The sequence below is a fragment of the Lipotes vexillifer genome, unplaced genomic scaffold, assembly GCF_000442215.2.
Source record: "Lipotes vexillifer unplaced genomic scaffold, Lipotes_vexillifer_v1.1 scaffold165, whole genome shotgun sequence".
Lineage (NCBI taxonomy): Eukaryota > Metazoa > Chordata > Mammalia > Artiodactyla > Lipotidae > Lipotes > Lipotes vexillifer.
In genome coordinates, this window is record NW_006799066.1 from 1,688,615 (window position 1) to 1,712,609 (window position 23,995).

Sequence of the window (23,995 nt, forward strand, 5' to 3'; positions counted from 1 at the left end):
AAAAAAAAAAAAAAAAAAATCAGATCAGAAATAAATGCAAAAGAAAGGAAGGAAACAATAGCAAAGATCAATAAAACCAAAAGATGGTTCGTTGAGAAGTTAAACAAAATTGATAAACCATTAGCCAGACTCATCAAGAAAAAAAGGGAGAAGACTCAAATCAATAGAATTAGAAATGAAAAAGGAGACGTAACAACTGACACTGCAGAAACACAAAGGATCATGAGAGATTACTACAAGCAACTATATGGCAATAAAATGGACAACCTGGAAGAAATGGACAAATTCTTAGAAATGCACAACCTTCTGAGACTGAACCAGGAAGAAATAGAAAATATAAACAGACCAATCACAAGCACTGAAATTGAAACTGTGATTAAAAATCTTCCAACAAACAAAAGCCAAGGACCACATGGCTTCACAGGTGAATTTTATCAAACATTTAGAGAAAAGCTAACACCTATCCTTCTCAAACAGTTCCGAAATATAGCAGAGGGAGGAACACTCCCAAACTCATTCTATGAGGCCACCATCACCCTGATACCAAAACCAGACAAAGATGTCACAAAAAAAGAAAACTACAGGCCAACATCACTGATGAACATAGATGCAAAAATCCTCAACAAAATACTAGCAAACAGAATCCAACAGCACATTAAAAGGATCAAACATCATGATCAAGTGGGGTTTATCCCAGGAATGCAAGGATTCCTCAATATACACAAATCAATTGATGTGATAAACCATATTAACAAAATGAAAGATAAAAACCATATGATCATCTCAATGGATGCAGAATACTTTTGACAAAATTCAACACCCATTTATGATAAAAACCCTTTAGAAAACGGGCATAGAGGGAACTTACCTCAACATAATAAAGGACATATATGACAACCCACAGCCAACATCGCTCTCAATGGCGAAAAACTGAAACCATTTCCACTAGGATCAGGAACAAGACAAGGCTGCCCCCTCTCACCACTATTATTCAACATAGTTTTGGAAGGTTTAGCCACAGCAATCAGAGAAGATAAAGAAATAAAAGGAATCCAAATAGCAAAATAACAAGTAAAGCTGTCACTGTTTGCAGATGACATGATACCATACATAGAGGATCCTAAAGATGTTACCAGAAAATGACTAGAGCTAATCAATGAGTTTGGTAAAGTAGCAGGATACAAAATTCACGCACAGAAATCTCTTGCATTCCTATACACTAATGATGAGAAATCTGAAAGAGAAATTAAGGAAACACTCCCATTGACCACTGCAACAAAAAGAATAAAATACCTAGGAATAAACCTACCTAAGGAGACAAAAGACCTGTATGCAGAAAACTATAAGACACTGATGAAAGAAAATAAAGATGATACAAACAGATGGAGAGATATACTACATTCTTGGATTGGAATAATCAACATTGTGAAAATGACTCTACTACCCAAAGCAATCCACAGATTCAATGCAATCCCTATCAAACTACCAATGGCATTTTTCACAGAACTAGAACAAAAAACTTCACAATATGTATGGAAACACAAAACACCCCGAATAGCCAGAGCAATCTTGAGAAATTAAAACAGAGCTGGAAGAATCAGGCTCCCAGACTTCAGACTATACTACAAATCTACAGTAATCAAAACAGTATGGTACTGGCACAAAAACAGAAATATGCATCAGTGGAACAGGATAGAAAGCCCAGAGATAAACCTATGCACATATGGTCACCTTATCATTGAAAAAGGAGGCAAGAATATACAATGGATAAAAGACAGCCTCTTCAATAAGTGGTGCTGGAAAAACTGGACAGCTACACATAAAAGAATGAAATTAGAACAAGCCCTAACACCATACACAAAAATAAAGTCAAAAAGGATTAAAGACCTAAATGTAAGGCCTAACACTATCAAACTCTTAGAGGAAAACATAGGCAGAACACTCTATGACATAAATCACAGCACGATCCTTTATGACCTACCTCCTGGAGAAATGGAAATAAAAACAAAAATAAACAAATGAGACCTAATGAAACTTAAAAGCTTTGCACAGCAAAGGAAACCATAAACAAGACGAAAAGCCCACCCTCAGAATGGGAGAAAATATTTGCAAACGAAGCAACTGAGAAAGGATTAATCCCCCAAAATATACAAGCAGCTCATGCAGCTCAATATCAAAAAACAAACAACCCAATCCAAAAATGGGTAGAAGACCTAAACAGATATTTCTCTAAAGAAAATATACAGATTGCCAACAAACACATGAAAGGATGCTCAACATCACTAATCATCAGAGAAATGCAAATCAAAACTACAATGAGTTATCACCTCACACCAGTCAGAATGGCCATCATCACAAAATCTACAGGGCTTCCCTGGTGGCGCAGTGGTTGAGAGTCCGCCTGTCGATGCAGGGGATACAGGTCTGTGCCCTGGTCTGGGAAGATCCCACGTGCCGCGGAGTGGCTGGGCCCGTGAGCCATGGCCACTGAGCATGCGCGTCCGGAGCCTGTGCTCCACAACGGGAGAGGCCGCAACAGTGAGAGGCCCGCGTACCGCAAAAAAAAGAAAAAAAAAAAATCTACAAACAGTAAATGCTGGAGAGGGTGTGGAGAAAAGGGAACCCTCTTGTACTGTTGGTGGGAATGTAAATTGATACAGCCACTATGGAGAACAGTATGGAGGTTCTTTAGAAAACTAAATAGAACTACCATACAACCCAGCAATCCCACTACTGGGCATATACCCTGAGAGGACCATAATTCAAAAAGAGACATGTACCACAATGTTCATTGCAGCTCTATTTACAATAGCCAGGACTTGGAAGCAACCTAAGTGTCCATAGACAGATGAATGGATAAAGAAGATGTGGCATATACATACAATGCAGTATTACTCAGCCATAAAAACAAACGAAACTGAGTTATTTGTAGTGAGGTGGATGGACCTAGAGACTGTCAAACAGAGTGAAGTAAGTCAGAAAGAGAAAAACAAATACTGTATGCTAACAATATCGTATGCTAACACATATATATGGAATTCCAAAAAAAAAAAAGGTTCTGAAGAACCTATGGGCAGGAAAGGAATACAGACACAGACATAGAGAATGGACTTGAGGACACGGGGAGGAGGAAGGGTAAGCTGGGACAAAGTGAGAGTGTCATGGACATGTATACACTACCAAACGTAAAATAGCTAGCTAGTGGGAAGCAGCCGCATAGCACAGGGAGATCAGCTCGGTGCTTTGTGACCACCTAGAGGGGTGGGATAGGGAGGGTGGGAGAGAGACAGAAGAGGGAGGGGATATGGAGATACATGTATATGTATAGCTGATTCACTTTGTTATACAACAGAACCTAACACACCGTTTTAAAGGAATTACACTCCCATAAAGTCGTTAAAAAATAAAATAAAATCAAACTGAGGTATTGTTTTCAAAAACAAAAAAAATTCCTCAGATTGGCATAAAGCAAGACATTCAAAAGTAACATTAGGAATTAATATCCTCTTTTGTTGTGAGGTGGTGGTAGATGAGATGAAATATGAAAGCCTGATATTCTTTGAATAATCTAATTTTGTTGCAAAGCAGAAAGTCTTGTATTAGGTGTTAAAATTATGTCTTTCACCCATCGAAAGAAAAGTCACCAGGTTAACAGAGCATTGCAGCCATAGAGCTGGAAGTATGTTTAACATCTATTGAAAACGTCCATACCTGCTTCCTGATACATTCTTCCAGCATCATCTACCACTGGTTCACTGGAACCTAAAAAGAAAAAACATACATTTTTGCCTAACCTGAACAAACCAAACACATTGCTAGACACTATTCTAAAATATTTACAAATTAATTCTAAACCTCACAAATGTGTAAGATAGACAGTATTATTATTATTTAATAAAATTTAAGCTGAATAACATTCCATAATTTTCTCTCCAGTCACAAAGATAGGAAGGAGCAGGATTTGTACCCAGTCTGGCTCCACTAAATCATACTGCCTCATTCATTTCCAAATATTCTTTCCAGTATCCTCTCTACAAAGATCAAAATCCCAACAGTGGTCTGAAAAACACATCCCCTTTTCCCCCATTTCTTCATGTAATATTAAACTATATTCAGAAATGTATATAATATATGGGCAGCCAAAAATGACTATTATAGAGATTTCTATGTTGTATCAGAGTGAATCATAAACCTTGGTTGAAAATGACCTTGGCCACTGCCTCAAACAGAAACATATATCACGAACCTGGATTTTCCTGTTCATATATCATGTCTTCCATATCCTGACTGTAGGCTGGTGAAGCTATAAATTAGGAAACAATTAGGAAATTACAAATATGTCTCAGAAAAGGATTACACTTGATAGTTAAAACAAGATAAGCACAATTTCTAGTAAAGAGAGAAATCAAATCAAAATGATGCTCAAACTTACATTCATTCATGAAACAAACAGGTACTAACTGTGCTAAATGCCAAATACAAAGGTAAATAAGAAAGTCTCCGTCATCAGTGTAATTGAACCACAAAATCGTGGAGCTATATTCTCACTTAGCTTATGCAAATTCAACTATATTCACAAAACAAAAAGTGAGGCAGAGACACAGAGAGCAGTGCAGGTGAACCCTCCTCCCAGGCATCCAGCAGGCACTTGCCTGAGTGAGCCTGAGTGAGGACACACATTCCCAGCCCGTAACTTGGACTCAACACCGGAGTACCCCCAGACTGCAATGTAATTCTAGTGTTTACAGGTGCCTATTGTTGAAATAATATAGGTCGTAAATGCTAGCCAACAATATCCTGTGGTCCTTAAGCACAGAAAGAGGGATCTATTCCAACACTGGAAGAAAAACCGGCCAACAACACAGGCTTATGGGAAGATGGTGTGTCCATCTCCAGTGTGGTCATACCTTCTGGGGACACGTGACATGTGACAATACACAATTTTGACCATTCACTAACTTGCTAATTTAAGACTACAAAACACGCAAATATACAGTATCATTTTTTTTCATTTTTTTATTAATTTTTATTGGAGTAGAGTCGATTTATAGTTCAGGTTCTTTCGGAACATCTTATGAAAAAACCCAAACGAACTTTTTGGCCAACCCAATACAATGTTGTGTTAGTTTCTGCTGTACAGCAAAGTGAATCAGTTATACGTATACATATATCCACTCTTTTCTTTAGATTCTTTCCCCATATAGGTCATTACAGAGTATTGAGTAGAGTTCCCTGTGCTATACAGTAGGTTCTTATTAGTTACCTACTTTGTATAGAGTAGTGTATCTTTTGTTCTCTTATCTTTCGTCTTATTTTTTTCCTATTTTATTTATTTTTATTGACGTATAGCTGGTTTACAATGTTGTGTTAATTTCTGCTGTACAGCAAAGTGATTCAGTTATACATATATATACACATTCTTTTTTGTATTCTTTTCCACTATGGTTTATCACAGGATATTGAATATAGTTCCCTGTGCTCTACAGTAGGACCTTGTTCTTTATCCATCCTATATATACTAGCTTGCATCTGCTAATCCCAAACTCCCACATTATCTTTTGACCTAATAATCCCACTACTGGGAATTTATCCTCAGGAAGTAGACTTCAAAAGCACAAAAACTATATTCATATATATATATGCGTGTGTGTGTGTGTGTGTATGTATATATATGCACATACATACATACATATACACACACACATATATAAACCTGTGATATAATATGTATTATATAATAATTATTAACTATGTATTGTGATATTTGATATAAAATATATTAAAATAAATAATGTTATCTCTCTTTCTCATGATGCTCTTTTATAGGAAAAGACTCATTCTAAGCAAAAAATAATAGTATTAAATGAAAATCTCACCTGTCTCTTCTACATGGTAGCTATCTTCAGTTTCTGAAAAAAATAACATTAAATAAATATTGTTACTTTCATAAAATGGTATGTTTATATATTGTATATGTATATTCTGAATGAATGTTTATCATTGATTTTATTTTGAAAGCAAATAACTATTAAAATAAAACATGAAAATATCAATTAAATCTCTGCTAAACACTTTATCTTTCACTAGAACTACGCTTAAAAACGTCTCACACTTTCTCTTATATGATCCACTTAACAACCCCACGAGGTTGACAAATACTATAATGTGGGCTAAAGAGGGAGAAAGATTTAGACAGAGTAACACCGTGGTGACAAAGCTATGTCCCCATCACATTCCACTGTGCTGTTCTATTTTCTAGACACTCCTGCCATTTTCTAGAGCAAAAGCGCATTGTCTCCACACGAGAACACAAAGGAAGAACCCAGAGCCTTTATACGTTTGGGGAGCTAAAAGGTAAGTGGGTTGATACCTTCACCCACACACCGCTGATGGCAAAGTGCTGCCACTCACGTGACCCTTGTTATTTAACAGCCACATGGAGCATAAATATTTTTAATTTCTGAAGACTTTTTTTTTTTAATTTATTTTTTTGCTGCATTGGGTCTTCATGGCTGCACGTGGGCTTTCTCTAGTTGCGGCGAGCGAGGGCTACTCTTCGTTGCGGTGAGCGGGCTTCTCATTGCAGTGGCTTCTCTTGTTGCGGAGCACGGGCTCTAGGCATGCGGGCTTCAGTAGTTGTGGCTCGTGGGCTCAGTAGTTGTGCTCGCGGGCTCTAGAGCGCAGCCTCAGTAGTTGTGGCACACGGGCTTAGTTGCTTCGCGGCACGTGGGATCCTCCCAGACCAGGGCTCGAACCCATGTCCCCTGCACTGGCAGGTGGATTCTTAACCACTGTGCCACCAGGGAAGTCCTAATTTCTGAAGACTTTTAACAAGCAACTTTTATGTTCAAACTGAATCTATGTCCCAATTAAAAATTAGGTCAGAAAATAAGATTTCTTCAATTTATGAACTTTTTAGAAGTGTTTCTTCCTACTCCCAGTCTATAACTCCTAGCCTCAAAAATATCAAATGCCTTATGTTTCAGATTCTTTGAGGGTCTTAACTGAAATTTTTTGTGTAAGCAGCATCTAGGACACCAAAATTCTGAGCAACTGTCAATCTTCCTGAGCTATCCTGGCTGAAGATGGGAAACAGCAAGAGATTCCAGGGAATTGTGGAAATCATTTCATTAGCATTCCTACTCAGAACTTAGAAATGTTTTTCCCATAGAAATCATGATATGCATGATAACCAAAGGTCTAAAGTTCAAAAGCTAGTCTGTAAATGCCTATTTTTCTTTTTTTTTTTTTTGTGGTACGCAGGCCTCTCACTGTTGTGGCCTCTCCCGTTGCGGAGCACAGGCTCCGACGCGCAGGCTCAGCAGCCATGGCTCACGGGCCCAGCCGCTCCGCGGCAGGTGGGATCTTCCCAGACCGGGGCACGAACCCGTGTCCCCTGCATCGGCAGGCGGACTCTCAACCACTGCGCCACCAGGGAAGCCCTGTAAATGCCTATTTTCAATGCACAATCGAACTGGAATCAAACACGAGTTCAAAAGCATTCTGAACTTACATTTTCTCCCCCAAATTATGCATTATATACAATTCTGTAGGTTCGTATGGAAACCAAACCATCACTTTTAACGTTATTTCTATGGAAAAGTGCATTTTCTCAACAACAGGCATCAATATAAGCTTTTGGAAATACATTCATTCATAAATTAGGAGCTGTTTCCTTCTCAAGTAGTTCCCCAATATATTAAATATTGTGAGAAGTAGACATACTTAACATTTCCATAATGTTTATGCTTTAAAATAGTCCTTGCAACAATTTACCAACTGCATTTTCTGAGGCTACCTGACTTCTCAATTCTTACATGGCCGGGACGAGTCCTGTGTGCTCTGCCTGATTCCCACTGGCTCTGAGCACAAGCTTTAACCCATGCAGACACAGCAGAGCAGGAAGTGAGGGGAGGCCCAGGAGACAGGAAACAGCCCAACCGTACCTGGGCTCAACGCTGGCAGCAATTATCTACCCCCTGGGGAGCTTTTACAATCATTCATTTTGGGGGCCCCATACCCCAAACACTCTGATTCACTTTATCAGGGTGGGTCACCGGAATTCTTTTAAAAGCTCCCCGGGGGGTACTAAAATGCAGCCAGGATCTGAAGTGGTGTGGTGGGATACCAGCCCATCTTAGTGGATCATGTTCATAAGAGGTTGTCTCTCTGAATCCACGATGCTATGGCTCCAGACCTTCCTACCTTGACTAGCGCTGCAGATCCGATCTACCGCCTGTTTCTTACCATTCTGTCTGGCTCTCTGAACTCAACTTAGGCTGAGCTAACCCTTGAACCCTACCAGGCACCTCCAGTCTAGACCCTCTGCAGCCGGTGACGCTGTGTTGTTACATGCGTCTTACAGACTCTGACGATTACTACACAGTGGGGTGCATCGTGTAACTTGTTCACTTTGTGTTGGCGCCACGAACCACTCCCCCTGGTTTCAGCATAGGCTTGTTTTCCTGTATCACTCTTTAGAAATACAACATCCCTCTTAAATAAACAAGGTTCCCTTAGTACCCATGTTAAGTATAAAATGATATCATTTATATATTTTAAATAAAATGACAAAAATCAGTCAGAGTACAAAATTTGTGGCTTAAAACCACTAAGGTTTTAAAGGACTACTTTAAGAAAAAAGTACAGAGAATAGATACCAAAAGAACAAAGCATGTGGACTTAATTCAGCAGGGCTCCAAATAATCACGGTAGCCTCACATTAAAGCAGAGCAGAGCAATAAGTATACGAATAAAAATTTTTCTATATGTCAGTAGTGAATAGTAATAATTCTGACTTGCCTATTGCCTACAAATAATACAAAGTAAACTACTCAACTGATATTTAAATAACCAGCATTTAATTTAAAATATTGATATGCACAGATGTCAGCAAACTATGGTCCACATGTAGTCTACATTGGGCCTGCCTCCTGACTTTCTAATTAAAATTTTACTGGAACACGGCTACACTTATCCAATTAGGCACTGTCCAGTGCTGCTTTTGCACCGTGGTAGCAGAGATGAGTAGTTGGGACAGAGGTTGCATGGTCCGCAAAGCCGAAGATATTGACCGGCTGGCAGTTTACAGAAAAAGTTTGCCAATGCCTAGGCTATGAACTGTATTCTACCCGCTGTAGTTATAGAGTTTATTTTAGAACAAGAGCCTGTGATAGATTATCAAGGTCAATATTTCATCAGCTGTTTGAATTTCTTACAACAAATGGTACTCTAGGAAGGACAGTACAGTAAATGTGCTGAAGGATTTCACTTACATCCTATAAGAAATGTATATATCCTTAGAATTTCCCCTAACGTACTTTGAATTAAAAACTTGGGATAACTATTTATTTTAGGGAAAAGACTGATTTTAACTGAAGTTTTCGGCTTCAACTTAAAAAAAAAAAACTTTAGGGAATTCCCTGGTGGCGTAGTGGTTAAGAATCCACCTGCCAATGCAAGGGACACAGGTTCAAGTCCTGGTCCGGGAGGATCCCACATGCCGCAGAACAACTAAGCCCATGTGCCATAACTACTGAGCCTGGGCTCTAGATCCCATGAGCCACAACTACTGAAGCCCACAAGCCCTAGAGCCCATGTCCACTGCAGCAGAAGCCACCACAATTAAGAAGCCTGAGCACCCCAACTAGAGAGTAGCCCTCGCTTGCCGCGACTAGAGAAAGCCCACGCATAGAAATGAAGACCCAACACAGCCAAAAATGAATGAATAAATTAATTTATAAAAAAACAAAAAACTTTAGATAAAAGCTAAATATTGGTTTTAAAGGTGTTTAAGAAAACTTCAATAATCGTAATTACAAATTACCTATTGTGTTTTATTCTGAAACCAAAAAAATGTGTTCTACCTTCATGCACTGCTCCAGTCCCCACAGGTTCATATCTGTCATCTGTATCACTTCCTGCAAAGATACCATCTTTGGGCTGTAGGTCTCCTGCTGGTTCATCCTGTTCTTGGTGCAGGTCCTCTCCTTGAACAATGATAATGAACAAAGTGACACAGGTCTATAGCAAGGGCCCCAGGCAGCAGCCCACATAGACACAGACGCCCCATCTGAAAGGCTGCCACATACCCACTTCAGCTACTCGGCATGCCCTGCCCTGCCCCTTTTCTGGGCCGCTGCACATGCTGAACTCTGTTCTCTCTCCGGCCAAGGACTAGTCCACCTGAGGGGGGTAACAGGTCTTCTCTCACTAGAACATAAACTCACCAAGGACAGGGGTCTCACATATTTTGGTGACTCTGTATGCCCAGCCCCTGGGGCCATGACTAGCCATAGTAAGTTCTCAATATGTATTTAATAAGTGAATAAATGAATTCAGAATTCTTACTACATTTGCCTCTTCAATTATTACTAGGTCAGAGGAAAGGTCACCTTGCGACCTTCCACTGAGAACTGATGTAAAATTCCATGTAACAACCTTAAGGAACTCTGCAAATATTCTATTACAAAGAACATCAGGCTACCAGCTAAACCATATGCCCGGTCATCCGCATTGGTTCAGCTGCATTATACTTTGCTTCTAAAGGTTCCTATGTTTAGCCTTTAAGTTATGCTAAGATGCTCATTTTCTCTTCTGAGACTTTCACGATACACTGAACCATTCTGCTTCTCTTGTGTAGACGTTGGACATGCTGCCTAACTCCACTGCCACATGGGTTAGCTTGTCACCGTGGTGTAAGACATTCTCCCAGTAGTAACTTGCCATGGCCTCAAGCAGGGGATGCTCTGGATGTAGCACTTAAACGAGGGAACTCAAGGGAACTAGACTTAGGTGTGCAGTGCAGTATTGCTCTAGGAGTGTGCGATCTGGAATATCTGACTCCAGATCTAGGTCTGTCCCTAGACCAGCTGTGTGACCCTGGGAGAGTTACTTAATGACTCTGTGTGACCCTCGGAGAGTTACTTAATGACTCTGTGCCTAAGATTTCTCTTCCATAAAAAAGAAATAAGAAGAGTACCTACTCACAGCATCGTTGTGAGGACTGAAGCACTTAGAAAAAAGCCTGGCCCATAATAAGTATTTAGGTTTTACTGTTGCTGGGCTGCTTCTGCAGTCGTTAATATTTTTACCATCATCATCCCAGTAATGACAATACTACCACTTCTGCTGCTCCTGAGCTACCCCCCCGCCACACTGCAGGACAGAGTCCTTAGTCACCTTACTTCTGGGGTGGCCCAGTGATGTTCTCAGGTGTTACTGGACTATTAGGCCCTTTTCTGTTGATACTATTTGTCTTCTGTCTTCTCATCACAGCCTGCTATCTTGTTTCTCCTCATTTGAGATTTTCTGCTTCTCAGCAAACCAATCACCAATTTTTCCTGTCACTAACCGTACAACTCTTTTTCTTCTTTTCTTCTTGCCATGTTCCTTTTCCCTTACTCTCACTTACTCAGTCTAATTTTACAGTTTTTATGTGAGTGGGACTGAGCTCTTTCAGCCATCTACTCAATGGAAGCCCCTGCTCTCACAGGGAAACCAACTGAGCACCGTACACTGTCTGAGTCTCCACGGCCCAGGGACAGCCTGCCGTGAGGAAAACAGTCTCCTGAGCGTTTGCTAGACCTCACCGGAGGCACTGCCACGCCTTCTTGCAGCTGCTGCACCGACCCTATGAGGTAGCAATTATCCCACTTTGAAGGATGAGGGGCTCGAGGAACTTGACGAAAGCCACACAGCTTATAAATGCAACTGCAGGACCCAAACCTGACAGTGAGATACAGAATAACAGGGACAGAGAGTCTACTCTAGAGACGGTGTCAGGGAGGCCAAGTTTGGTCTGATAAAGATGTGAAGACTAGAACACACACACGCACACACTAACGGAAGAGAGAGCAAGTTAAGGGCCCCACGGTAGGGACAGGTCTGTCAATGACCAAGAAAAAAGGCAAGGCCAGTTGAGCTAGAGAAAAGTGACCAAGGGGAGAGAGAGACCAGGCCCAGACAAGGCACAGTGGGCTCGGCCACATCAAACGGGGGGTGCAGAGGAGCAAAGATGGAAACAGGGGCCCAAGTGGATGGGAAGAGGGGATGGCGGTAGCCGACACACGGCAGAAGTCAAAATACGTTTTGGAGGCAAAGCTGAAGGGATTGGCTGATGGATTACATAGGAGGGGAGAAGAGGAGAGAGAAATCAAGGGAAACTCCCAGGATGCTATAGCTTAAGCAACTGAGTGGATAGGGAGACCATTAACTAAAGACTAGAATAAAACATTTTTGCAGGTGAGCAGGCGAGCTGTGAGATGGAGAGGAATCAAGAATTCAGTTTTAGGGACATTTTAAGTCTGAGATCCCCATAAAACATACAAATAGAGATAAGAATATGCAGTTAGACAATCCAGGAGCTTAGATGAGCGATGAGGGCTGTAGATATATATTCAGGAGCAATATTTAATATTTAAATAATATTTAAAGTCATGGCCTGTGATTTTCTAAGGAGAAAGTCTTGATAAAGAAGAGGTCCAAGGAACACAATCCAATGCTGGCCTGGATTCCTCTCTCCTCTGTCTGGCATCCTGCACCCACCCACCTAAATGTCTACCACATCCTTCACTTCCTTCTTCCCCTACCTTTGGAACCTCTGGTGAAATTTAGCTTGACCAACCATCTCGACTCACTTGGGTCACCGGTACCACCTCCCCTCCCATCTGATCTCCCTGCTGACATCTCCTTCACCTTATTTTTCACACTGACAGAATACACAACACTCCTTCACACCCTCCAATGGTTCCAACTCCTCTTAGAATCAAGTAAAAATACCCTTCCCTTCATCTCTCCACCTCCGTTCAGACCCTTTTGACCTCTGGACTTTCACACATGCCACGCCCTTTGCTTAAACATTACTCTTTACTAATAGCATTCAATTGGCAAAGCACTACACCATTCTCCAGCTCCTCAATCAGTGTGTCATTTTCTCCAGGAAGCCTCTGCTAACCCCACATAGCATCACGTGTTTCACCATCACAGCACTTACCTCAACATATTGAAATCAATCATGTATTGAGATTGCATCATCCTTGTGTTAGGTTAAAATTAAAAATTTTAAAAAGATAGGAAGGGAAAGCCTGCGTTTGCTTATACAGGCAGATATGCTCAGGTGAGGTAGCTTTTCTAGCTGAGAAGAAACTGGTAATAAAAGGACACAGGCTCCTAGACCCCTAGCAGCCCAGGGCAAAAACCTACAATGCAGCCAAAGCTGATCTCCCCAAAAGAGCACAGATGGAGCTGGATGGGATGCTTTACATTTAACCCCAAAATACTTAAGACTGAGTAAGATACTTTAGCTGGCCTGCAAAAGCCCAAGTTAAATGATAGGGCATTCTGTTTGTTTTTAGGAAACATTATTTTTTCCTCTAGGACTACCTTCAGCTCACACCAAACCATGGAAGTATCAGGATACCATGTGTTCTGCCCTCTTCAAAATCCTTCTGTTACATTTTGGGGTTAGATTCTGTGCTTTTATCAATAGATGCTTCAAGAAACAGTCTTATAAAATCTTAAAAACACTGGTTTCTATAGTATCACTTAATATTCTCTGTACAGAACTTAAGAAACTTTTTAGATTCTTTAAGTAAATAGCATGTTTACTTCTTCTCTAGTAATATGACCTACCTAATTTAAAGTTTCCCCTTTTTTGCTTTGGTGGCCACCCAAGCATTCAGTTTAATTTGAGGGCTGAAGACAGCTCCAGGAGAGCCCATTACAGCTGGCTTGGTTCTGTTCTATTCCCCTCCTCCCAGTTGCTGATGTATTTGTTCTTGATGTATCACTGGTCTCTGTTTGCTTATTCTCTTAACAATAAAATGGGGTAAAATAAAATGAGTGTAGTGTTATTTTAGAAATACTTGTCCTCCAGGAGCTTTTTTAAAAGCCCACTTAACTATTATTTAAATTTCAAAATAATGTCCAAGTCATTTAAGGTAATTAACCATTATTTTAGTAATGCACGAAACACAGGTTTTACTTCATGCCATGTTCTGCGCACACCGTTTCGTCAAGAAGTGACTGAACTTGTCCTTGCACTTCATCCTCAATATTCTGAGGCCCTAAAATAATGAAAACATAACTAAGTAGAAAAAATCTGAACATTAGTGTAGAACATGAAATATGGCCTCCACCTATACACATTAAGATGACTATATTGGACTAATCAACTATGTACCCTTTTCCTATCAGCTTAGCCCTTTTTTTTATGTTGGCAAATTCGGTAGATATTTAAAGTTGGGTTTATTTTGACAGCAGATATAAATGCTAAACAACTTCATAAGATTTTAAAACACAGGAAACTAACTCGGGTTCAGATTTCTCTTTAAAAAAAAACAAAAAACCTCAGAGCAAAATTATTTCAGTTTCTAGTTAACAAAATTCACACTAACGACAGCAAAAGCAAATGGGAAGGGCAACGCTTTCGGAAAAGTAAGTAGTGGGAAATAAAGATAAAACGTGGAGGAAGAGGTTAATGAAATGAAAGTACACGGCCAACCACTGTCTTTCCCAATAGTCAGAAGAAAGGGCTCCCTGGCTGGTATGACGGCTGGGATGGTTGGCTGCCTGTTCCCAGAAGGTGTCAGGAAGCACGAATAGAAGACCTTACAAGACAATCCTCTCAGCTTTGGAGAACCTCATCTGACAGTCACATCTGTCATAATGTAAATTACAGACGTGGACAACATTAGTAATGACAGTGCGACTACACTGTGGTGCTTATCGGATTCTCAGGCTTATTGCAATATCATACAACAAACAAGAAGGTATAATTACATTGACACTATTATAAATTTTCTGTCTAACAGACATCACCTATGTTCACTAAAGAGAAGCAGCACCAGACTTAGTATCATGGATGCCATCAAATGAGATAATGCCAACGACATCAGTTATACTGACAAACTAACCTTCAGTGACAAAAACAGAGTAAGTTAATCTGAACTTCAGATCGAAGAGTGTAGGACTCCACTATGCTAATTATACTACAAAACCATTTCTAAAGCACAGAGTGCCTTCTATTTTTATAGATGTTTATATTTCACAAACTACTTTTATACATATTCTCACAGAATTATAGGAGACCTTCCCAATCTCTGTTCTTCCCTCACACAATGCCCACGATAGCTTCCTAGCAGAGTTCCCAGTTTTACAACTGCTGACAGCACCAGCCACAGAAAATATAATGTGAGTAAAGAGAAGCAGAGATTGGCACTCTGTTCCTCTGCTTAAACCCTTTAATGGTTTCCTTTGCCTGAACAGACGAAAATCTAAGTCCCTTGAAGCCCCAGAAGGAAATGCAAGACCTCCACAATCTAGCCTTCACATGCCTCTCTAAAATCATCTACTACCAGCACTGGCTTAGAACTTGGTGACTGCACCATGCTGTGTAATCTTTCCACGAGTCTCTGATGCCCTCCTTTCCCCTGGGGAAGTTGAGTAAAGGCAAAAAAAAAAAAAAACCACCCAGGCTGCAGTGAGTTAAAGACTAAGTGTAAATAAGGCAAAAAAGCAACTGCAAATTCTTCTTTCAAAAGTGTAGCTAGTACAACAAGGAGAGAGACTGGAAGGCAGATGGAGAGAACTGTGGGGATCAAAGGGGTGGTTATTTCATTGTGTTTTAATGAAAGATATGTACCTCTGTTTATAGAATAGGTGGGTAGTCAGAGAAGACAGAAGGTAAAGACCTAGGTAAGAGGAAGGTTGAGAAGGCAACATTTAAACTAAATCAATATCACCAAGAAGTTGAAAAGGATATGAGGTGATAACAAACTGAAGGACTTAGGAGGACAAGTTATCAGTAATATGCAAAGAGTAATATGAACAAAGAATAAAAAAAGGAGGAGAGAAAGCAAATAGTACATTTCGGAGTAAGTACCAGCTTTGAAAACCAAGATTTTTTAAAATTATAGATTAATCTAGTACAAAGTAAAACTGAGGTGCTAAATCCAAATATACATTCAAATTATAAAACTTTAAAAAAAAAGAAAGAAAAAAATCACTCTTGCTCTGAAGCCACGGTATGATTACAGCAATTCTACAGGAATGGGAGAGAGACAGGAAATTCTGCTGGGATTATTTGAGCAAGAACAAAAAATAAGAGCAACATATTGATTTTTATGAAAAGGAAGGAAGGTAAATCAAACAGTATTCACCAGTACCTAGTGATAAAGTCAGCCCAAGTATTGATACCATCTGGACTCAAATAAAGTTGCCAGTAAATATGCAGTGTCATACCTAACACTTCCAATAGGTGGCAAAATGAAACCAAATTTTTGAGTACTACTGGGTAAATGAAAAATGTACAGAAATTAAATAGTACTTTGCAACAAAAATCTAAGCACGAATAGGAAATGATAGTAATGGAACCAAATTTCATTTACCAATTTATTAAGAGACTTTAGTTTTCATCCTATGGGTCACAGGCCCTTGAGTGACTGAGGAAATACTTGAAATGAGCTATGAATTCATGCAGATATAAAACAGGCTTCACAGAGGATCACACAGAGGCCTAAGTAAGAAGTCTTTTGTTGTAGACAGGAGACTCATTAAAAAGACTGGAAACACAGTAGACCTACTCTATTAAATAATGTGACAAAACTAGTGTACAGTACGTGTGTAATTTTACTTTCAATGTAATACGGCACAGTAGTCCTGGACTTGGAATCAAGAAACATAGCATTTAGCTCACAATGTTTCTAACTATGTTCAGACAAGGAGAAACCTCCTCTGTGCCTTGGATTCTTGATCTCAAAAATTGAAACGATCCTGTATAAACTTTTTCTAGAAAAGAATAGAGTTCACTATAAAATTTCAGAAGACAAGAAGAGAAAGCACTTCATTATTCTGCAAACATTGTGAAACAAAATTATGGGTAAAACATGACTGTGGAAGCTGCTACCTGGGATACCTGGCAGCTGAGGTGCATCCAGTCAGAATTAGAGGAAAGCTTACCTGGCCCCTCCAGAACCTGATCCTCCAGCCAAGGGTACGGCTCAGCCTCTTCTGGTGGGACTGTTGGCTTTGAAGCAGATCTTTCTTTAAAGCCTGCATTTTTATTCACAAAGTTAACTTAAGGTTTTCTTTCTTTTTTAAAAAAATTTTGACATGTTAAACCAAGTAAAATAATGTTTCCAAACACTTCATCAATACTGCCAGTAATTCAAAGTTTCCAAGACTTTATATTACATGAAAATGTTGATACGCTTAAAAACTGAAGTAGGAAAAGTTTGTTCTTTAACTTCATCTGGGCCTTTAACATCTCTTTGCCTAAATTAACTTTTCATTTAAAAAATAATAATAAATCATTGTTTGAATATTCACCAATCTCTAAAATATAGTCACCAAAATAAGCAAAATAAAATAAAAAGTCGTATCTGAACTTGCCAAAAGAAATTCAGTATGAGTTCAATCTCCTCTCGTGTTCGTAAGTGACTAATTAACTTCTAACTCTTGGGCTCTGAATCCAGCAATAAGACAATTAAGATACTCTGGAACCTTCTACCGTTATTTGCATGCACTCCATATTTTGATTTATATATAATTCTTGAAAACTATAGTTAAATATGAGAGGAAATAATACGTAAGTCACTATGTACAATCTTCTAAAGGTAACATTTATGAGGAATATTATTCCATAAAAAATACGGAAAAAAGTTATGTTTTTCCTTTTTTGTCTTAAGGAAAATAAGACATCAGGGTAAATTAACATGAAAGATGATTTTTAAAGTCAATGCTGGTCTAAAATCTATTATACTGCTAGTTCTTTGATATTTTATATGTAGCACATTAAAATACATCCTCAATTAAATACAACTATTTAGAAAACTAAATTAGACCGCCATGAGCCTGACAATTCCATTTACCAAACCCTGGGCTCTTTGCTACCCCACCTGAGAATCTTGTACCAAGAGTAGCTACTAAAGAGCATGTGTTTGCATGTCAATAGCTGGAATGAAAAGGTCAGGACAGAACTGAGAAGTCTTTTCTAATCTTAAGCAGCTTTACACAACTCATTGGAGATATACTATTGCAGTCTGGAAAAAATCCTCATTTCAATGTCACTTACTCTTCTGTTTTGGTTCTTTATATTTTCCTTATTGTTCCCTTTTCTTTATCTCTTCATTTTTCTCCCACTGACAAAAACACCCTCCCACCAGCCTCTCCCAAATCCGAAAAAGACACTGAAACAGATTCACAGGATCCCACCTCATCATTTATATTTCCTCTAGTTAGTTATTTCTGATACGACTTACCCAAAAAACCTCACGTTAGAAAACAAACACCAATACATACAGTCGTGTTCTACTCCTAACTACAGACTCCTGAGAAAGCATACACAAATAGGCACAGATCCTAACTGTAGTTCACTTTCAGGGCATGGGGGTAAGGGATGAAGGCTTATTAAAACATCTCATTTCAAATTCCAAATTCAGGGCTGTAAATTCCCATGCCCTTTTCCACTTCAATAAGCCATGGTTACGTCTCTTAACTGTTACTGGAACAGGTATGGACTTATGGCCAAGTTTTGCTGAATGAACAGGCTAAACTTTGAGTCTTCAGAATCAAGTCATTTATCTTTGTGCTCTCAGCATCTCAGAAAACACCTGGTACATAGCAGGTGCTCAATAAACTGCTGCAAAAGGGCTGAGCACACCCCGTGTGTGACTGCTCTGCTCTTTAAAGGGCTACAGACTCTCTGCAGGGCCAAGGCTATAGCTGCACCAGCGAGGCTTAGGGCTGTAGAGGAGGCAAGGCGGACTCACATCCATTTCCCTGCTACCATTTACCAACGAGATGCCTATTTGTGTTCTAGCAGCATCCACCATTTCAGTACCACAAGCCTAATTTGCCCGGACAGTCTGGTTTGTCTTTTGTCCTGGTATAATGACTTCACTCTCAAAAGCATCTCAGTTTGGATGAAAAATTACAGGGTCATTCTTCACTAATCCCATCTGTAGCAGGCTTTCAAAACTGTGCTCCATGGGTTCAATAAGCAGTTAAATATTCCCCCATCAAACAAAGATTTAAGCTGCCTGAAAATCCCGTTCTTACTGGATTCTGAGAAAAGTTTCATTTGAAAAAAATTTTGATCCTAAAAGTGCTTGAAAACAACTAGTACATCAATATTCAGACCCACAATGCCCCTAATATACAGCTTTCTCTAAATCAGCTGGGAGTTATTTGTCTCTAAAATTGACATTGTAAAACGTGAAAAACAACAAGAGAAAGCAAAAGCGCATAACAAGAGCAAATATTGAATAGCTTTCTTTTCTGTCCAAAGCAGCAGCTAAATTGTAAATGTACTAATACCTGGTCACAGCTATTTTCCAGAGGTGAAATCAGTGCAAAAATACTTTGTAAACTTCAAAGAAGCTGAAGATCACATTAACACATCTCTTTCCCCAGACCCTTATAAACTTCCTAATATTTAACGAAAACACATTTTAGAATAATTCTTATTGTTTTGATAACCCATGTGGAAGCTTTTACTGTGATGTTTCCAAAATTTTTTCTGTTACCCAAGTAACAGAATTTTAATCCATGAATCCATGAAATATTCCCCAGAAAATAGTGGTAAATCCATGTCTCATGCAAGATTTTAGGCAAAAAGTAAACAAAAATTAAACAAGAAAAATAAATAAAATAAGGCAAAGGAAAGGTTTTCAAATTGGATTTATTATGAGGTACACATGGCAAGGATACAGCTCTGAAACAAATCTTCAAAATCAGGTTATGAAATGAATGTATCGGTTCTGATGCTGATGTGGCTGCAAACAACAAAACACCAACTCACACTGGCTTGAGCAAGAAGGAAGTTTATTATTTAACAGCAGGTTGGCTGGCTCTCAGCCCTGGCTTCGTCTTCAGGGTGGCAATCCGGGCTCTCCCAGCTGCAAGCTCCTCTTTCAGACAAGATAAGGTCCAGAAGCAAAGGACCACCTCTTGTTCTGCTTCTCTTAGGGCTTGAGGAAATCCCTCCTGGAACTTCTCACCATTCTTCCCTTTCAGTTTAATAGTCAGAACCAGAACGTACTTCCGTTCCTAAACTGGCAAGAGCAGCAGGATGACCACGACCGTTTGACAGTAATTATCTAGGGTTGAACGAACGTTGCACGCCAACCACGACAGCTCCTGAATGATTTGGAAAACCAACTAGTTCCCTTAAAACACACCTTGTTTTCAGCTCTTTGAGCACATGAGACAAATTAGGAAAAATTTTTTTTAATGTTTACATTTAATAAATATATAAATTTTCTTCCAACTGTAATTTAAAAATGGAGTAAGTTATAAAAAGTAAATGAAATGAGCACTTTAAATCAACCATTCATAGCAAATTTAATTACCTGATACAATTACTCTAGCCCAGTATCAGCTTACTTTATTCACTACTACCCAACTACACCTGACCATAACGGAAAAGAATAAGTGGATTTTCTTCCCATTCTGGGAAATCAATAAACCACAAAGGCACACGTACTAATTGGCCATGCTAATCCTTGCTGTTGTTCTTGGCTTGTATAATCAGCAGGTACAATCTTGGCAGGTATCCCAAGAGCAGCCCTACTGCCAGGAACTATAAGAGCTTCCCTGACACACAGTAAGAGCCATTCCAGATTCAAATCATTTTCACGTGACCCGAGGTGGACAGACAGACTTCAGGAAGAGGATGACATAAATCTCAAAAGAATTAAACACTGCCAAAAAGATTCCTAAGAGCCTGGTTTCAGGACCAATGGAGGGACTCCACAAAGATGGGGTTGGAGTGGACTCAGTTTAACATCTCACAACAGGAGACCATGTGTAGGAGCTTAGGAACATCAGCCAAGAGCACTGCCTTTGAATTCCACTTGAATCCCATCTTGCACACATTACCACTGCTACAACTTTGGTCTCCACAGGTATGGAAAGCGGATAAAATAGTAACTCACTAGAAGGCTTTTAAGAATTAAATGAGATAATTTAAACCCAGAAAATACACATTTTCCCCATCAGTTAATGTTTTCCTTTATTTTTTCTAAAGAAACAAATCTACCTCTCCCTCCCACCTGCCTTGCACACATACACACAACAACATGAACAAAGCTTAAGGCAACTTACAAGGTGGTTAAAACAATTACTGAAAAAGCTTCTGGGTTTTTCCTTAAAAATTTTTTTTAAACATTTTTCACCTTTCTAATATTACTAACAGTATATACAGACCTGAAATGTATTTTAATTATCTACTTTATATGTTAACCATTCAATAAACATCCATTGAATGCCTGTTAATGTCAGTTACTATGATAGGTACTGGACATAAATCATAGTCTAATAACAAAGTCCCAGAATGAAGCAAAGTGAAGAGCATGATAATTGCAAGGCACACAATCCAACCACCTGGGAGGATCAGAGATCGTGAGGACAGATGTGATGACTTAGCTGGATACTGCAAGAGAGGCAGAAGCCAGCCCACCACAGAGTGGGAGCGTGTTGTACGCAGAGGGGAAGCGGGCAGGACAGGCAATAGTCCAGTTTATTTTTTCTCCATCCCCTGTTTATCTCAGAGCATTTCATTGTAGGGACTGTATCCGCAGGGCGTAGAACAGCCCCCTATACACTGCAGATACTCTGAATATTTCTTCAATGAATCAATAAATGGGAAATAGAGATGACACAGCATGTGGGTCTTTATTTCATTATCGAAAACAACACAGAAACTTTAAGTATATGCCTTCCTCTAATCTCTTAGAGAAGAAATATTTGAGGCAAGGAAGAAGTAAGTGACAGACCTCTACGATGTATAGATGCTAATAAAGAGTGATAAATACATGCATGAAGTGAAATCAAATGAGGTATGAAATGAGAACAAAGAAAAATAGATGATTTTCTGCTCTGTAGGGCTTAGAAAATGGAAGCTTTTGCAGAAATTGATTTCTCTGTAAAAATGACATCCCAAACCAGTAATAAACATCTAGTTCATGTGGTTTTATCCTCAGGCAAATGGAGAAGGTAGGGCCTGACACTAAAGATTGTTGCTGAGGATTTTTTCCAAGTACCCCAAACAAGATTTGCATGAGAATAAGCCTTCTGGGTCTGCTATGTAATACTCACCCTTCAGTTTCCTAAGAACAAACACTTTCTCTTTAGACAGAACCAAGGGAAAATGTAAAGAGCTTAACAAAATAAACCTAACTCACCTGATAACTAAATGGCAGTATTTATCAAATGGCAATATTCTCTTACATTCCTCTAACTGTCTAAAGTTATTGTTGACCAAGGGTTGGGATGAGTTCTCTCTATTCCCAGGGCTCTAACTCTGAGATACCCATTCAGGCTCATCCCATTCAACCCTTCATATCTGGGCGGCAGCAGGAGGCATCGGGTGAGGAGGAGAGAAGGGGAAAACAGTTCCAGAAAGTGCCTGCCTTTGGTGCGGATGAAATACAGGGTATAAATATTCACCGTGTGGCCTGCCCTGCACCTAGCCCCCCTTCTCCCGGTAAAAGCGCACTAATTTCGTTGAGGGACTGGTTCTCCATCATCCCAGTTTTAAGGGTAGCACTCGCATGCCCTTGGTCTTGCAGTCACAGCTTGGTTACCCCATCCCCCATTCTGTAAGAATTAAGAATAAAGATGAGCACGGGGGACTCCAGGCTGCCTGAGAAGGAAGGCCACCTCCTGGGAGAGTCCAAAGATGGAGAGAGAGGTCCAGACCACTGTCTGAGCACCCAGAGCTAGCATAACCAAAAGACAAAAACCACAACTACCCCTGGGCTTTACGGTCATGTGAGCCAATCAGTGTTTGTGGTCCACGTAAGCTAATTGGAATGGATTCACACATATAACCAAAAGAATTCTGGAAAATACTTAGAAGTAAATCTAAACGTGTTCCTAATATCCTGAGGAAGAATGATGCATGCTTTTTCCATAGAAACATAGTCACACCGAGACTTGCAGAACTGGATATTAGGAATTGAATAGGTTTTTGTGGACTGGATAGAAAACCTCTAAAGACCATAAAATCGCTTCTATGGAAAAATGTGTTCTGGGTACAAAGCAAACTTATAAATAAGTTTTTCACACTTAGACTGGGTATGAAATTTCTCAGTTATACCATATACTTAAGTCTACACTCTATTTCTTCATAACTTTTTTCTAGCCTTTACATTTCACATTGTAGCAGCATCCTTTAAATAACTAAGCATTCTTGCAGTTTTATACATATGTAACATTTAGAATTACTTTTATTTGCCCGCTCAATGATCTCAGTAAAACAAAGTAGGACCCAGTACACCCATTTTACAATGATACATTAGTTACAAAGAATAAAGAACTTAACTATTTGTCTCACAATCTGTTGATAAAAGAAATGGGAATCATAGCCACAGTGCTTCCAAACTTTTAACAACTGACTGAAACAACTTGGTGGAATTATTACCATTATTCTGACAAAAGAAAGGGAAGCACGAGTGCTAACAATGTACCAGCCACTCATGCACAACCACCTTGAGGGAAAGGAGAGGAAAACCAGCATTTCCAAGATGCATTTTATAGTGAACTGAGTAACCGATTTGGAGAATTGTTACCAATGGGCATTAACAGAAGGAACAGCGGAAGACACAGGAGAAAGGAATAAAAGTCTGGAGACACAGACTAAATCAGCAGACCCATTTCATGGAAAATGACATTTACAGTTAACTTAAATCACCAAAAATAATTTGTTTCCTTTGGCCGTGCGGCATGTGGGACCTCACTTCCCCATCCAGGGATGGAGCCCGTGCCCCCTGCAGTGAAGCACAGAGTCCTAACCACTGGACCGCCAGGGAATTCCCAAACCATTAACATTTAAAATCATACTTGTTCGCTATCTTTCTTTGTTTTCTAATGGAAGTATATACAGGGAGTCCTTATTATCCAAGTAATCATTATGAGAACCTCTGAAGTTACAAAGTTGGATGGCTACACAGGCCATAACACTACAAAATACTCTCTATGAGCCAATCTCTGG

The 23,995-nt window shown here is 39.5% G+C and overlaps 1 protein-coding gene across 1 annotated transcript in view; it reads right to left on the reverse strand.

Annotated features, from left to right (window-relative positions):
* The window catches only part of ASPH (aspartate beta-hydroxylase), a 216,926-nt gene that overhangs the window by 135,201 nt on the left and 57,730 nt on the right, over window positions 1–23,995 (reverse strand). The window contains exons 5-10 of the mRNA XM_007471474.1: window positions 16,960–17,052; window positions 13,992–14,066; window positions 9,867–9,989; window positions 5,877–5,909; window positions 4,247–4,303; window positions 3,712–3,762 (exon numbers count right to left, since the gene is read on the reverse strand). Of these exons, the coding sequence (XP_007471536.1) occupies window positions 3,712–3,762; window positions 4,247–4,303; window positions 5,877–5,909; window positions 9,867–9,989; window positions 13,992–14,066; window positions 16,960–17,052 (432 nt within the window). The remainder of the gene's footprint in view (window positions 1–3,711; window positions 3,763–4,246; window positions 4,304–5,876; window positions 5,910–9,866; window positions 9,990–13,991; window positions 14,067–16,959; window positions 17,053–23,995) is intronic.